Consider the following 17,307-nt stretch of genomic DNA (forward strand, 5'->3'; position numbering starts at 1 on the left):
CCTCCTAGATTTCATTTAAATTGCACACTTATCGTATCTGTAGCCTCAGTTCAGCATTTCTCATTTCCTTTTTTTTTGGCCGCGCCGCGCGGCATGTAGGATCTTAGCTCCCTGACCAGGGCTGAAACTCGCGCCCCCTCCATTGGAAGCGCGGAGTCTTAACCACTAGACCGCCAGGGAAGTCCCCAGCATTTCTCATCTCAGTTTCTGCAACAGCCCCCTCCTCAGTTGCCTTCTCCCAACCAGCCACTAGAATTCCATGTTAAATGGAACAATTGCATTGTTCTAAAGGTTCTTCATAACCACTCTGTGAGGTAAAAGTCTCATTATCCCTGTTTCAGAAATGAGCAAGTTGAGACACAGAGAAGTGAGGTAGTTTGTCCAGTATCACACAAAGAGTAAGGAGGTGGAGGATTTGAACCCCAGCTCCAGGGCTAGAGTCCCTGATCATAGCTAATATACAGCCGCTCAGTATTAATGAATATGCAAAATTGATCACGTTATTTCCTTGCTTGAAAGCCTTCGACGACGCAAAGAATTAAGAAAGTCATTGGATCCTTAGGCTGACAGAAAGCACCTCTGTGTCCACCCTTACCCAGTGATCCAAGCTCTCTTCTCATGCTCCTTGTGTGCTGTTCTTAGCTTTCTGAAAATACACTAAAACCCTCAAGCCATCTTGCTTGTTCTATCCTTGACATTACCCTCTGCAATCCTAGTTTCCACTCACACACGCAGAAGGCTTCTCCCCACTCCCACCCTCCCCCTGGCTCCCAGCAGTCCTAGGTAGAGGGTCTTTTGTCTCGGTTCTCTAAGATCTCTCCCACAACCCTGTCATCCTGGGTTGACTGCACTGTCTTTGGCAGTGACTTGGCCTGTTTCTATTACTGGGATATAAACTTGGGTTAGAGACTACATTGTTTTATTCCCCACATTACATTTAGTAAATATTTTAAACACACACACACACACACACACACTAGAGTAAAAACAGACTCCAGGCAGAAAGAGCCACGTGAATATCAAAGGCACAACAATGGGACATAGGATATTAGGGGAACTCGAAGTAACTTGCTATTCTGGACTGTTGGTGTTAGATTTAAAAGCAATATAAAACACAAAATCATAGAGTTAGATGAAATAAAGATATGAATTAGCAGAAAAGCTATTTCTCAGCCAGCAGAAACTAGAATAAGTATTAAACTTTCATTACCTCATTATAAGGATGATTTCCTTGAGATTTTTGTTATGTCACAGGACTCATTCTTTCAAAAAAAAAGTTTGCATTACAGTTCATGCTTTTGTATAACTTTTTTTCTAAGACTAATAAAATTTCTCAGCCCCAGTGTATTTTTTTAATTAGAAGTTCAGAACAACAGGATAAAAATGTGAGGAATACCTCAGGCATTTTTCATCCAGCAAGCCGTTGGCTTCCTTCTTTGACTTTTACCACCACCTAGTGGCAGTTGGAAGCATTACCATTTCATTGAATTATGAAGCTAAACAAAAACAACCCTGTCAGCGTTCCACTGGGTGGCTGCATTGTATAAGACAAAGCCCAGATTAGTAGTGGGCAGAGGAGTGTTCAAAGTGACTTACTTTATTGTATTATATTTTCATTGTCTGAATGTTCAATTCAGGAAAGAATTAAGATTGAAAACTATTATTGGAATTAATGTGCCTAGAAAAGATTTTATTTTAAAATAAAGCTTTCTTATGAGGTCAGCAGACAAATATTAAATAGTCTTCTAGCAGCAGAAGTTATAAGCTTTTTGCCCTTAAACAGTGCTAATTGGTCCCTATCAATAAGAGGGTGTCTGAGGCCTGCCTTGCCTTTTCTTGTCTTTCTCTAGCACCTAATATAGTGCCTGGCACATAGTAAACTTAGAACTGTTGAAGGAATGAATGAAGAGAGAAAGAAAGAAATTGGAGGCACCAGAAATTTAAATGTTAGCATTTTTCCTTGTAAAGGAATGGCTTGAATTTTAGAATCACAGAGCTTTGGAAAATTAGCACATTTTAGTGGATGTACTTTTAAAGGATATAAAGGTGGTTTGTTTTACAGATTTGCTTGTTGGTTTAACCATATCCTGTTTGCCTGTGTATTAAATGGAAAGAATGAGGGAGCAGAGTCCTTTCTCGGATGATTGGGTTGAGGTTGTTATGTGCTCAGACAATTTAAATGAACCAGTTGTGATGCTGGAGAAAAGGTAATTTGTCACCTCTTGAATCATTGAAAGACTGACTTAAAATGAAGAATAGCTCATTGCATACTATCATCTGTGCTAAACAAATCTAGATGAAGGCATTGAAATTTTTGTGTGTGTGTGTGCCTTCTAAAATGGGTGTGGCCACACCGCACAAGGATCTGTGGGCAAGGATGTTCAGTGCAGTATTGTTCATAAAGTAAAGCAGAGCAAAATGAAACCCAAGCCTGGGAACACCTAAAAAAGGCAAAACATTTAAATAACTTATGGTACATCCTTATCATAAATCCTATGAGGCTGTTAAAAGGAGGCTGAGGTTTATAAACGAATATGAAAAGATGTCCACTATATATTAAGTAAAAAAAGGCAACTTGCAGAAGAGTATATACACTATGAGTCTATTTGTGTTAAACATGTGTATATATATATACACTGTAAAATGTAGTTTTATTAGTACATTTGAAAAAAAATTAGTAAAATAAACTGCCTGAGGTCTAAAAAAGTAAATAAATAACTCATTAAAATAAAATGGAATTTAACATTTAAATACAATACTAGTTTACCTTTATAAATTATGGGCCATTTTTGTACGTTAGATAAGTTTTCTGGAGTTTTTGAAACATCTTTTTTTTTTGAATTTTATTTATTTTTTCGTACAGCAGCAGGTCCTTATTAGTCATCAGTTTTATACACATCGTTGTATACATGTCAATCCCAAGCTCCCAATTCATCCCACCACCAGCTCACCCCCCCGCCGCTTTCCCCCCTTGGTGCCCATACATTTGTTCTCTACATCTGTGTCTCAATTTCTGCCCTGCAAACCGGTTCATCTGTACCATTTTTCTAGGTTCCACATGTATGCGTTAATATACGATGTTTGTTTTTCTCTTTCTGACTTACTTCACTCTGTATGACAGTCTCTAGATGCATCCACGTCTCTACAAATGAGCCAATTTCGTTCCTTTTTATGGCTGAGTAAGGCATTGAAATTTAAATTTGACGCCATGCATGCTGGTGTGGGCTAAGTCTGTGAAATTATGTCCCCTACGGTGTGTGGCTGTGTCTTTTCAGTTGTAGTTGTTGTTTTTAATTCTTTTATTTTTAAGCCTGGCTTCCTAGGGGTCACCCCTGTGTCTACATAGCTTAGTGGTAGCCAATGATTAGACAGCCTTTGTGGTCAGTCACCTTGATTAAGACTTTCATCCTCGGCCAAAGGGATATTTGTATGTATTGGATAGCACATTCAAATTTCAGGTCTTTTTGAGTCTTCTTCAAAAAGCTTTTTGAGTCTTCTTTTGCTGAATATTTTCACACCTCCTCTGCATATGCTCACAGCCTCGTGGTTTTTAGGCTATAGCGTGGGTTCTCTTGGGTTTCCGTTGTGTATGCACACAGCTTCAGCCAGACATATGCGTGCTGCAGTCATGACCATCACCTCAAACCAGCAGAGGCTCTGGCCCCTGTGCTCACATACCACTAAGTCTGTCATTTCACCATTGCATCACTTCTCACCCCAGATTAAATGAGCTCCTTCAACCATGTAAGTTTGCTGGCAGTCCTCACGGCCTGCCGTACTCTGGAAGGACCTTCATGCCGTGGAGCTGGGTGATGGGAGGGGGGAAGAATGGGGGCAGCTGAAGGAAAGAGCAACATGGTTGTTCCCGCAATTCTGCAATTTTTCAAGCACTTCTCACATAGTTGTAAGCCTTTGGTCGTTTCCCCAGCACTGAACTTGCTGTCTGGTTCATCTAGTCCAGTTTTAGAGTTGCTTTTCAAGGAGAACATTTGTTGAACTCCTTATTCGACAATAGCCAGCACACCTTGCTAGCATTCGCTTTTAAATTACGGAAAGCATGTGCATTATTACGTTTTAATTTAAAGTTTGGCTTTATTTAGGACTCGCAAATAGTTCCAAGCCACGTCAGCTCATTGTGGCTTGAGTGCCGTTACCCTGACAGGTGGAAAGTGAGCCCGGAAACAGGAAGGCTCGGTATGACCACTTTCCTTAGACTCCTTTCAAAGTGACATGGCAGTTAAACCGCTCCAGTGTCTCTAAGATTTCCAGCAGTTTAATAAGCTGGGAAGTGAAGCCTCCCAACAACTACCTCTTTATGTATTTGTTTTACCACAGACTTAACCTGAACGACATGACATTTATGAGGTTGAGGTGTGGGACTCAAAACTTTTCTTAAGATTCTCAGGCATTCATTCTTCTGTACCAGATTTGTTCTTGGCTATAATCCAGGCAGACGTTCTCGAAGAAAAAAGTGCCCTTTTAAAAAACTTTTTATTGGGGTATAGTTGATTTACAATGTTGTGTTAGTTTCAGGTGTACAACAAAGTGAATCAGTTATGCATATGCATATATCCACTCTTTTTTAGATTCTTTTCCCATATTGGTCATGACAGAGTATTGAGTAGAGTTCCCTGTGCTATACAGTAGGTCCTTATTAGTTATCTATTTTATATATAGTAGTGTGTAGATGTCCATCCCAATCTCCCGATTCATCCCTCTGCCCCCACTTTCCCTCCGGTGAAAGTGCCCTTTTTGAAGTGTATTATCTGCTAAGAGTAAAGCAACAGTGGCGCTGGCTGCTTTTGCAGGTGAGTAGGTAACATCCTAACCTGTTCCCTTGGTCTCCTCACCACTCTCTTTAGTTCCCTTCCCTGAGTATGATAGGAATGCGTAATTGTTATAAAAATGTGTGGAAAGAACAAAAATGAAAGATCACGCTCCTTCAAACTATTCAGCAGCATTAGTATTGACAGTTCAGTTTGTTTCCTTCTACTTTTGTGTAATTCACATAATTGTTGGCCGTACTGTCTGTGTTATTTATACCCTGTTTTAAAAATGATAAAGTCACTTTAAGTTTATTGTAGAAATTTTGGAATATCCAGAAATGTACATAAGTCCCCTGGTCATTTATTTCTAGTCTTACTGATTTGTACAAGTATATCAAGTTTTTAAAATTTTTATCAAATCTGATCTTACACTATATTTCTCGTTACATATTTGCTTTTACTTTCTAGCGTATGCATTTCCCATGTTGTTATATACAGTATAAACACAGTTTTTAAGTGGATGGAAGATATTTCATGGAAATATAATAATTACTTAACTTTTCTTCTACTCTCAGACATTAGATTTTTCTTCTCATTTTTAGAGGGGAAGTCTTCATAATGGAAAAAAAATGTTATTTCCTCAGGGAGATATCCTAAGGATATCATCCCAGAGTGGAATGACTGGGTCACATTCAAGAATAATCGAAGGGTCACGCAACATTGACCCAGAATGGTTGTAACCGTGGTCGCTGGCAACAGCACACAGTGGTGACATCAGCTTTGCCTGTACATTGGAATCCCTCACTGCTCTCTCACTCACTGAATACAGCTATTTTTTCAAAATACGTAGATTAAATTATTAATACCCACAGATACTTGCACTTGAAAAACAGGTAAGCTTTTCAGCAAAGAAGCACAAGAGGAGGAGCAGTGCATAGTAGTTCTTGGTCCATATGAATATTTTTAGAACCTACGTGAAATCCATTTTGACAGATCGGTGCTTGCGATAGGTCCTATTTGAAAGGTTTTCCTCCTACAAGATATAATGTAAAACTATTTTACAGTTTTGTTAACTTGAATCTCTTGTGGCTTAAACATATGTATCCCTCGTTTAAAATTTTATGCTCTTAGATTATAATTTTCAAGAAATCATTTGTTACTGTAATCGAATGCAGTACTTTTTCTCCTTCCCCTTCCCTACCATCTAGGATCTGAAAATGAAGCTGAAGAAAAGCAGGACAGTGAAAAACCACTTTTAGAACTATGAGTAAGACTTTTATTAAAGTAAGTCTTCGAAAAGGAAACTGTAATAATGAAGTGGTTAAATACGGAGCCTTTCTTTGAGTAGATTCAAAGTAAAATTCAAAGAATATGTGTGTGACTATACATTATATTTCTCCTAAGTACATGAATTTGTCAGGCACATTTTATGATGTAAAATCTTTTAACCTTTTCTAGGTATAAATTTGTGAAGGATGAGAAATACGTCAGAGTCCCAAATTTCTAAATAAGGATGACTTAGTTCCTTTTTGTTTATGTAGCCAGAATGTCTCCGTGTCAGACTTTGTTTAATTACAAAGCCTAACTTCTGAGGGCGGCGAGGGCAGCAGTCCTGGGAGGCTGGTACTGTCATTGTCTCCACTTACACGGAGGCGGGTGAGACTGAGGGTGAGTGACTGGTCCAAGGTCGCACAGCTGGCAGGGGCAGAGCCAGAACTCGGGCGTTCTGTGTGGTACCAGGATCTCCTCTGGTCCCGCACCGGATGGACGTCTCTGGAGGGTTCTGGAGCTTCTGAGATGACACATGTGGTCCAGTCACAGCAGTCGGGCCCGATGTACCTCCAGGTCAGGGCACGTTGTTCATTCCCTTCAAATCATCAAAGGAAACATTTCAACCTCAGAAATACGAGCAAATAAACATACAGGCAATGGTAGAAGCAGCAACCCTGCTTAATTATTTAACCACAGAAGGGAAAAGAGAGTAGATCTTAAAAGTTCCCATCACAAGAAAAAAAAATAATCCGTCTATGTATAGTGAGGGATGTTAATAGACTTACTGTGATGATTTCACAATGTATACGAATATAGAATCATTAGGTAGTATAACTTAACTAATAAAATGTTATATGTCAATTATATCTCAACTTAAAAAAATAATGAAATAAAATGTAAAATTTTATTTAAAAGAAATAAAAGGCAGCCAGAGGCGGCCAGAGTCGCAGCAAACGGAGGCCCCGCCCTGCATCCGTGGTACCCAGCGCACTCCGGCCCCTTTTTTTACAACAGTCTTCAGACGTAGGACAAAAATATGAGCATGTGAATAAGGACGTCCTTTTCTAAAATGCTTTAAAATAACTTCTTGGGTGGCCTCACACATGGTCTTTCAAGTGTCTGTAACACAGCCTATCTTTAGTATGTAGACTGTGTTGTAACTACATAGAGCAAAATGTAGCATTTTGCCTTTTTACGCTACATCTCAAATATTTCTGTGTTCTCTCTTTTTCTAAGTGTGAAAAACCTTCACTGAACGTCACCAGAGGGAAAAAAGCACTGAAACTGAGGGTCTCCCTTTTGAAGGTTGAAATGGTGACATCCACTGCTGACGTTACTGAACGGCTAATAACGAATTTATTGATTGTAATACCTCACAGACATGGTACCATCTCCACATACATTTAATCACCTGCCTGTGGCTGGTAAGATAATGTCATGATCCATCCTGTATTCGGTGAGACTTGAGTCTGATCTGTCAAAGAATAGTTGCAGAAAGTCTTGTGCTGTGTTCCTGATCAAAAGACTTCTTAATATATTGGAATAACACTTTTTTAGTATGCAGAATATCTTTTTATTTTGACTTGCAGAATGGAATTTTTTTGTTTCATGTCTTGGATTTCTTTTGTCTTTCTTTTTTAACTCCCTACATTTCCCTTGTGTTTTTTTAACTCATGCACATGCACTATTTGTACAATTTTAAAAGGTAATAAAATCCAACATATCAAAATGATCGGTTTTATTTTTCCTGTTTTGCATTATGTATTTGGCCTAAAGTGTTGGAATTACAAAAGGGGAACATGAGGGATTGTGAATACATATAAAAAGTCACCAGAAATAGAATCGTTCTCTCAGAAGTATGATCTAAAATAGTCTGATTACTCGTCTTTGAACCCACTCTATGAAATCATTTTCCCTTGTGTTTAGCTAGTTTGAATTAAAATGAGCTCAATTATATTGTGAGCTATTTTTGTTAAACAGGAATATTCAACGCAATGCTTCATGGGAAGGCAGCATGTCTATCAGTTTTCTTTCATTATTCATGTGTCATTCAAGAAATACTCAACTGTGTATGATGGAAATGGTGCTGGTTTGGATGGAAACTGACCATTTATGCAGATCAAATCAACTCCATCCATGCTTGGTCTAAGAATGGGCCACAGGACTGAAGTGCAGCTGGAAGCTCCCTGGGAGGCTGGGGCCTAACCAGGGGGAGCTTCTTCCATGGAGAAAGGGGGAGGGAGAGCTCCAGGGTCTGGCTTTGGACTAAAGCCTCAAGAATTCAGTGGTGTCATCACAACGAGAACATCCTGTCTCGGGAGTGGACCCCCATCTACACCATGACCACTGATGTGACCTGTGTGCCTTTAAGCTGAGAAGGAGCTCTCCCCAACACACTGGGTTGGACCAGTAGGATGTGGCCAGTCGTCCTAGGTGAGCAAGGGCCCCCCAGATGTTGGCTCTCAGAGCAGAGACCAGGAAGAATGAAGGATGTGACTTGAATGTGCTGTAAGGTCAGACTGTGAGAGCTAAAGCATTGAGCTCAGCCATAGAGCCGTGCTTCCCTCTGGGACTGGACGGATGGAGTCCAGGGCTTGGACCCCTGCTGGGTGGGGTGGAGGTAGGACACCTGCTCTCCATGCTCACGTTGCTGAGCCGCCCTTGGCTCATTCACCCATCACACTCTTATCTGATGTTAGTGCTTCTATTGAGCCTTGCTCAGGATGACTCTGAAGTCATTTTGTCCCATTTGGGGAACTTATGTGACTCAGTATATGACACTCAATTGCATGGGCGAGATCAGGGCCTCCATATCTCTGTTCTTGTGAGGGAAAAAGCACATCACGTCTGTCCATGCGGCTGGGTTTAGGGGATCGAGTCTTGTGTCACCCTGTGTACACTGAGAAAATGAAACCAAGAAGTACCAGCCTCGGTAAATCACAGATCGTGGAAGAGCATGGGTGGTTGGTGGAATGTCAGGGATTATCTTAGTGCTGCAAGGAATCCTGTCTGCTCTTTCCTCCAGAACAGAGTCCTGAGCGCGGACAGAGAAGCAGCATCTGAATATTCTGGGCGTAAGTTTCCCAACTCACATAGGAGCTAATTGGAGGAACTGCATACAGGAATAATGGGGAACCCTAAGCCACAGTATGTTTGATAGCAATTACGTGCCCGTGTAGAGGGATGTTTTCTTTCCATTAGCTGTGACTCTTTGAAAGTGAGCAAAGTTGGTTGTGGTTTAACTGTTCTTATTTCCTTGTGACACCCCATCTACCCCTTGCACAGTCCCAACCAGCAGGGGCCGGTTTGACTTTGAGCATTTTCCACGAATCAACCACATTCGACAGAACACATGAACAAAAGAAGCCTGAGAACCAGCCACACCAGCGCCCTCCTGCCACTCACGCTGTCACCCTCACCACCACCGCCTTCCCGTCTCTGCGCCTCCCAGGGCAGCCCAGGGCGAGTTGGGAAAGGAAATTGCTGAGAAGTTGGAAACCACAGGAGGCACTGCCCAGCAGGGCCCTGGCAGTGAAATCAGCTGCACAAAACTTTCAGAGATTTGCCATTTTCCATCTTGCCTTTCTATGCTTTCCCAACGTAGAAATAGTTTCCAACTCCAAGAGGAGGGCCAGGTACTTGGGCTAAAGAGATCTGCTCAAATATCTAATTTAGATAGTCTCAACCAAGGAGACTATCTAAATTAGATTTCATCTTTCTTGTATCTGGTTGCTCTTGTTTTGTTTCCAAATGGGAACCTCTATTTGGTTTTCAAAAGAACTAGTTTCACGGAAGCTGAAGTGAATTATAAACACAGAAACAAACAAAAAAACAGCTTCCCAATTTTAAAGGAGACAATGTTTTAATTCTAATGCATAAAAAGGATTTTTACTTTAAAAGGATCAGAGAAAATAGAAAAATATACAATCACTTATTTTTTCACCCACCTACCATGCAGTGAACATTTTGTTTTGTGTGTGCCTGTAGAAATACACAGATACACATATAAATGAGCATCGTACTAGTTACTATTACCACTCAATAGAAAAAAGTGATCAAAGGACTGAACAAATATTGCGCAGGAAAGGAAATACGAATAGACTTCATATAAAGAGATGCTTATCCTCACTCACAGAAAGAGAAAAACAAAACCACAATGAGATAGATGAGATACTGTTTCTCACCTGTCAGATCAGCAGAATCCTGACCTTTGACTGCACTCTCCCAGCATTCACCTACATTGTGGTACAGATGCAGGATGGTGCTGTGTCCATAATAGGCAAGTTGGCCATAGCTGTCAGAATGACCAATATGCACGGTCACAATGACATAAAACACTATTATAATTTCAGCATCTTTTGTAATAGCAAAAGAGTGGAAATAAGCCAATGACATATCACGGGGCCACTGATTTTTGTAAAGTATTGTAATTCACCAGTGAAATATCACACAGCTCTCCATGTGTCCCCAGAGACTGACATGAAAAGAGCTCTAGGTGGTATAAGTGAGAAGAGAGGTACAGAAGAATGTATATTGTTCACTACCTTTGTGTATGAAGCCGGAAATTAGAATATGTATACACGCATATACATATATGTTTCATTTATTTATTTATTTTGTATGTTCATTTGAATTTGCTAAATAAAAACTGGAAGTGTGCAGAGGAAAGAGAAGTGTGACCTGTAAGAGGTAGGGACGTAGAAACAGTGGTTGAAGCAAGGTTTCTTAATGCAATTTCTAGAGTGTTTTTGATTGATTTGGAACCATGTGGTGGTATAATCTAACAATTTTACTGGAGTTTGCTAGGCATATTAGTTTTTCAACCACACTTCCTGACTAATTCTCCATTTCTTTAAATAATGTACATTTTTTTGGAAGATGCATAGTAGTCTGTCATATGATGTCCTTTAGTTTATTTCTGTAGTTTCTAATTGGGCATTTGGGTTACTTTGGGCTGCTGTAAGTGGTGCTACATTCGATGGACATCTGGGCACATAAATCTCAGTACATACATTTTGTTTCCTTAGGAAGTTGATGCGTGGACGGTAAGATCACTTTCCAGGTGAAGCACGTTGTACACTTGTGTAATGGGCTCTGCGACGACTCCTTGCTGCCTGAGATCTGAGCTGGCAGTACTGGGACTGTTTCAGTCACTTGCTGCCTCCACCCGGCTGCACATTAGAATTACTGAAGGGGGCTTTTTAAAGTCTGATGCCTGGGCTGTTATGAAGTCTGGGCCTCAGTGATTCTTCCTTTCCTCCCTCCCTCCCTCTCTCACCCCCCCTCCCTCCTTCCCTCCCTCTCTTCCCTCCATTTATTTTGAGTTATAATTAACATTCCATGGGTTCCCAAGAAGACAGCAACTGTTATAATGGATAAAGCAGTAGGGCTTAAGTCATGCAGACCTGGCCCATGCGAACTATGGCGCTGCTCTGTATTAACTTGAGGTATATTTCTTAGTTTCTCTGGGGCCTGGTGTTCTCATCAGTGAAATGAGTGTCATACCTGATCTGTGTTTTAGTGAGAGCATCGAACGTGAAGCAAGCAAACTGCCCAGCAGAATTCCTGATGCTCACTAAGTGGTAGGTACTTGCTATGATTCAAAGAAAACAAAAGAAAGCAAACATACAAAATTAGCCTAAGAGACCATTACAGAGACCATGCACTTACCCAGACTAGTTTTCATGGCTAACAGAAATGTTGAATTTCTAGCTTTTTGGCTGAATTATACCAGCTTGGTGTATGTAGTATTTCTAGATATCTCTTTTTACTCAGAATTTCTAATTGACAATTATATATGACTTTGAATAAATAAAGTGGGAAATCCTGTATTACTTAATCATGGCCTGCTAGATTGACAGGAAGCCTTCAAACACTGAAGTCTATGAGGGAAAGAATTCCAAAACAGTAAAGAGAATTCATAATGGGAAAAACTTTGAGAATTGCTGCCTTGAAGTTTCCCTTTTGTATACTTGAGAAGTGTATGATGTACTCTAGTTCTATAAAAACAACTGACACATGAGAGTTCTAATGTGGAATTGTATCCATCTTTGCCTAACTTTTCCGTTTCGCACCTGCAGATGCAGCCTGCTGTCGTGGTATATATTTTATCCAACCAAGTGTCATGGACTTTAGTCACAGAGGTTCTATCAGTGGTTGGCAAGTCAGTGTATAAAAGTCTTCCCGGCATGAAAAATTTGGGGGCAGGTTGGCCTCTGACCCTTTAATTGCACGCACAGCCTAGGAGCAAGGAGAGGAAACGTGGACAAGGAAGGAAATTTTCCTGTTTTAACCGAAAGTAAATGTAACCTGTTTCTATAATAGCAGCAACTAATGTAGAAGGTAAGAGCAGAGCTCCAGTAGCCAGGCTGCTTGGGTTCAAATCCCACGTCTGTTTCTTATTAGCTGTTTTCACTCTAGGGACCCTCCTTAACCCTTTCTGCCTCAGTTTCTCCATCTATAGAACAGCGATAACTGCACATGTCTTGTGAGAGTTAAATAAGTTAACAGGCACTTAGACCAGTACCAGAAAGCCTTTGCTATTATTACTTCATTGGGTTATTAATCATTGAATTTGTACATTGCCATAGAAATCTGAAGTGACTTAATTTGAACACTTTCTTCTAAAGATGGGTAAACTTAGGCAACGTGACATGGTCAAGGAGAAATGACACAGCTGGTTATAACAGACCGGGAAGTGGAGGCTCTAACGATGGGATGTGAGGTAGAACCTCTGGTCCAGGGTTCCTCCCCCAATACCACATTGTAGCCACGCTGTAGTGGAAAAGGACTGGACCAAAACGATGTATGCCTTCCTCCCACCTCAGAAATGCTCCTGGACATATAAGAGGCTTCCACAGGGAGATTCTGAGGATCTCAGGGCCCGTTGAGTTTAGGGGAGGAGCTGTGGTGTCAGGATGCTCAGAGCACCATCCAGTGTCCTGCTCTGCCTGAGAATCTCAGTCCAATTCATTACACCCCCCAAAAGAGCAGTTACAAATCTAGACACACTCACAGAGTAAGGCAGGATTTCCATGACGTGGACAATAAAGTGAACAGCTATGGTGATTCCAGAGTACGTACATGAGGAGAAGACAGGTGCACCCACAAGTCCTTTAGAACATTCTCACCGACTCCTTGAAGGACGTCTTTAGTCAAGAAGCAGTGCGTGTTTCATTTTGCTGTGGCTTGTTCTATTTTTGTTTTTCCCAGTAGAAAGTGAGTCAAGGACAAGCCATAAGATCCTAGGAAACAAAATATGATCTCTGAGTTCAGAGAGCCCTGGCTGTAACTGACTATTACTTAACAAAATAGTGACCAGGAGCAGAATACTTAATCTCTCCAATCTGTAAACTGTGGCTATAACTGTACCCTCCCCCAAGGGCTCTTAGACAATGAATGGGATTCCTGGGGAATTGTTAAAACCGAGTCCCTGATCCATCCACACCCACCCTGTCTGCAGGGAAATGAGATTAGAGATGATCCTCGGTGTGTCTGCGTGTGTATGTGTGGAATCTGCTGTTTTTACAGTAGAGCTACTGACAGTAGATGCTAATGTTGTCAAGGATGTGCATGGACCAAACATTATTAACTCGTCTAATCCTCGCGCTCCAGGAGACAGGGCGCTGTAACTTCATGACACACAGGAGGAAATGACAGCACAGAGTTCAGATCGCTGCCTGAGATCACACAGAAATGTACTAATAAAGACCCAGGGCTCTGTCACTTGAATTCATCAACCAGGTCAGAAAAAAAATTCCTCCTCCAACTCCAGTCAATACTTATTAGTAAAAGAACGTAGGATGGCTTTGTAGTTAAGTATTATTTTCAAAGCAATGAATTGTCTGGCTCTACATTAAGAATTTAATTACACTCTACCTCTGTACTTGTAAGAGTTGCCAGATTTCTCTTGGCAAACCAGCAACCACATTAGCACTTAACCTTTTCTTAAAGGAAAGGAAATGTACTTAGAAGTGACTAGGATTCCAAAATGTTAGTTAGAATCAGCAGGGAATTAAATTTGTATATGCTTTTTATGTGACAACCTACTGCTGAATGGCTGAAGAGCTGAATCAGCTTGCTACCCACTGGTAGCTTTTAGAAGTTTCTCTCTTTAGGGCTTTTCCACCGTGAATCACTAGAGAAAGCCCCTGTTCTGTTGCCCCAGTATTGTGACAGGAGAAAGCCCCTCGGAAGCATCAGGAGGCATAAAACAAGAAAGTTGTGCATGGTGTGAGATAAGGATACGATTTCATTTTGTTTTCCTTATGGGTAACCAGTTGCCTCAGCAGCATTCAGTGAATAATTGATCCTTTCCCCACTGATTTCCTCCATTGCCATCCCTGTTTTGTGTAGGACTTTATATGAATTGGTCTCCGTTCTCTTCACCTTTTTCTCCCTGTTTATCCTTGTCCCATACCACTCTGTCTAAATTATGTAGTTCTATAATAAATCTTGATACATTGAAGGGCCATTCACCACCCCACCCACACTTACCTTATTTATATTCTCCAGGACTCTTGGCTATTTTGGGCCCCTTTCTCTTCCATATAAAATTTAGAAACAGCTTGTAAAATTCCACAAAATACGTTTTGTGTTTTCATTGGACGTGTACAGGATCCGCAGATAATTTTGGAGAGATCTGACATCTTAAAAACATTAAATATGCCCTTCCCAAAACATGGTATTTCTTTACTTATTTCATTCTTCTTTAATGTCTTTCACTAAAATTTTATAATTTTCTTTAAAAGGTTCCACATTAAATTTAGACTTAATTCTAGATTTTGTAGATAGGTGAAAGACTTAGGTAGATAGATGATAGATAGATACATAGATAGATGCTAGTTAGATAGATATAAAGAATTACTATGTCACCTTTTTGAATTTCATTTTCTATTTTCTGCAAATATGTGTAAATGCAGATTACTTCTATATATCAATTTGATATCCAACATCTTTATTATGTTCTTATTAATTCTAATCATTTCCTATTGTTTATTTTGGAATTTCTTGTAAACAGTCATATGATCTATGGATAGTGAATTGTGATAGATTTGGTTCTTCCTTTCCAACTTTTATGTCATTTATTTACTTTTCTTCTGTTATAATACTTGCCCAGCTGATTTTGCTTAGTATTTGCCTAGTAGATCTTTTTTCTTTTTTTTTTTTTTTTTTTTTTTTTTTGCGGTACGTGGGCCCCTCACCGCTGTGGCCTCTCCTGCTGCGGAGCACAGGCTCCGGACACACAGGCCCAGCGGCCATGGCCCACGGGGGCCACGGCGCAGGCCCACGCAGGCCCACGCAGGGGGCCCACGGTGGCCACGGCCCACAGCCCACGGCCACGAACCCACGTCCCCTGCACTGGCAGGCAGACTCCCAACCACTGCGCCAGCAGGGAAGCCCTGCCTAGTAGATCTTTTTCCACCCAAATGCCTTTACATTTTGATTGTGTCATATACAAGCAATATATTGTTGGATTCTGTTTTTTATATAATCTATTATTTTTGAAATGCTTACTGAGTTATTTGGATTCATTACTACTAGGTTATTTTGTGATTTATGTTTTCTCTTTCCTCTCTGTTTTCTTACCTTTTTATTAATAATTTTCCCCATTCTATTTTTCTCCTCTCTTGCTTTTTCTCTTTAGTGGTTGCCCTAAAGAGCTTCAATAAGGGAATTTAACTCAACACAATGTAAAGTTAAATCAATATAAAAGCAAAGCCTTAGAACAGATCATTTCTCTCTTGATTATAATTGAGATATTATTTTCCTTTATATAGTAATTGTTTATTTAGATTAACACGCATGCCATATTTTTGGCTTATAATTTCTTGCATCTCAGGTGCCTCCATTCGAGATCATTTTTTCCTTCTTTTTTTTTTTTGAAATACTTATCTTAGAAATTCCTTAATCTATAAGTTAATATATTTTCCTTTGTCCTGGAGAGGTAGGCTTAGAGGATAATGAATTTTAGGTTGACAGCAGTTCTCTCACAGAAAGTTGATGCTATTGTTTAACTGTCTTCTGTTTTACATTGCTGCTGTCGAGAGGTCAGGTTTTAATCTGATTTTTGCCATTTGTAAGCAATTTCTCTCTTTCCTCTGGCTGCTTTTAAAATCATGTTTTTGTCTTTGGTCCTACAGTTTTACAGCAACTTGGCTAAGTATACCTTGCTTTTTATTTATCCCATTTGAGATTGATTAGACTTCCTGAAACTGAGGATTCATGCCATACAACAATTCTGGAAAATACTTAGCCATTATCTCTTTAAATATTGTCTTTCCTCCATTCTTCGTGTTCTTTTCTTCCAGAAGTCCATTTGTAAGTATGTCAGCTATTTTCTTTCTTTACTCCTTTTTTTCTAATCATATAGATATACATATTTATATATTTTCTACATGTTATATGTGAGATATATCTATCTATCTGTGTGTGCATGTAATTTATTCATTTTTAGGTTCTAGCTTATAAATTTTTTCTACAATGCATGACTTGTTTAACAGTTAAGTTTCCAGTTTACTGTATTTTTCAATTGAGTTTAGTTGAAAATTTTGTCCAATCATTTTGATAGTCTCTTGCTCTTGTTCTTATTCTTTAATTATATTTATAACAGCCTCTCTTATTTATTAAAAAAAAAAAAGACCCAGGGTTCAAACTCAGGCCCTCTGGGGTCAGAATCTGTGTGCTTCACCCCCCGCCCAGTGCCCCTCTGGTGTCGGTGCAGTTCTCATGGGGTTAATGTGAGGGTCAGGAGTCAGTGCCTGTGAGACACTAGTACAGATCTGAGCACACACGGTGCAGGTCACGCTGGCTGTTATACTGTCATCACAGGAATGTCCCAAACCAATGAGTCTGAATCCGGTGACCTTTGAAAGTGAAGGAACCCGGGCACCTTCGTTTGGCGGTGGGTGCCGTTGGAGCCAGTGCCCCAAAGAAAGGACTAGATCAGCACCTCAGGGAAAGCCTCAGAAATGCGGTGTGACCATTATTACAACCAGCACTGGATTTGATAGCTCGGTTGTCATGCTATTCCTTACCTTGGTTAGATTTCATGAGATTAAAATACACAGACAAAAGTGGACTTTTGATTTGTTTTTTTTATTTTTCATGTCTCTTATGAAAATCAAAGGACAGGATTCAAGTGGCAAAGCTGGTGGCCCCAGGGTGGGTGGCAGGGAGGGTGTGGGCCGTGGTCTGGGTGGAGGCACTGAGGGAGAGAGGGGAGCTGCCCGCTGTGTGCCCTCAGGAGGCACGAGGACTTGGGGGCAGG

The 17,307-nt window shown here is 40.3% G+C and overlaps 1 protein-coding gene across 4 annotated transcripts in view; it reads left to right on the forward strand.

Moving 5' to 3' along the window:
* The window catches only part of STARD3NL (STARD3 N-terminal like), a 49,991-nt gene extending 42,227 nt beyond the window's left edge, over positions 1-7,764 (forward strand). For 2 of the 4 annotated variants that reach the window (XM_030871162.3, XM_060304838.2), the window contains exons 8-9: positions 5,975-6,050; positions 7,275-7,764. In XM_030871162.3, coding sequence (XP_030727022.1) covers positions 5,975-6,033 — 59 coding nt within the window. In that variant the 3' untranslated portion in view covers positions 6,034-6,050; positions 7,275-7,764. The remainder of the gene's footprint in view (positions 1-5,974; positions 6,051-7,274) is intronic. The other 2 variants (XM_030871163.3, XM_030871164.3) reach the window with 2 other exon arrangements.
* Positions 7,765-17,307: the final 9,543 nt, after the last annotated feature.

This window comes from Globicephala melas, chromosome 9, assembly GCF_963455315.2.
Source record: "Globicephala melas chromosome 9, mGloMel1.2, whole genome shotgun sequence".
NCBI classification, from domain to species: Eukaryota; Metazoa; Chordata; class Mammalia; order Artiodactyla; family Delphinidae; genus Globicephala; species Globicephala melas.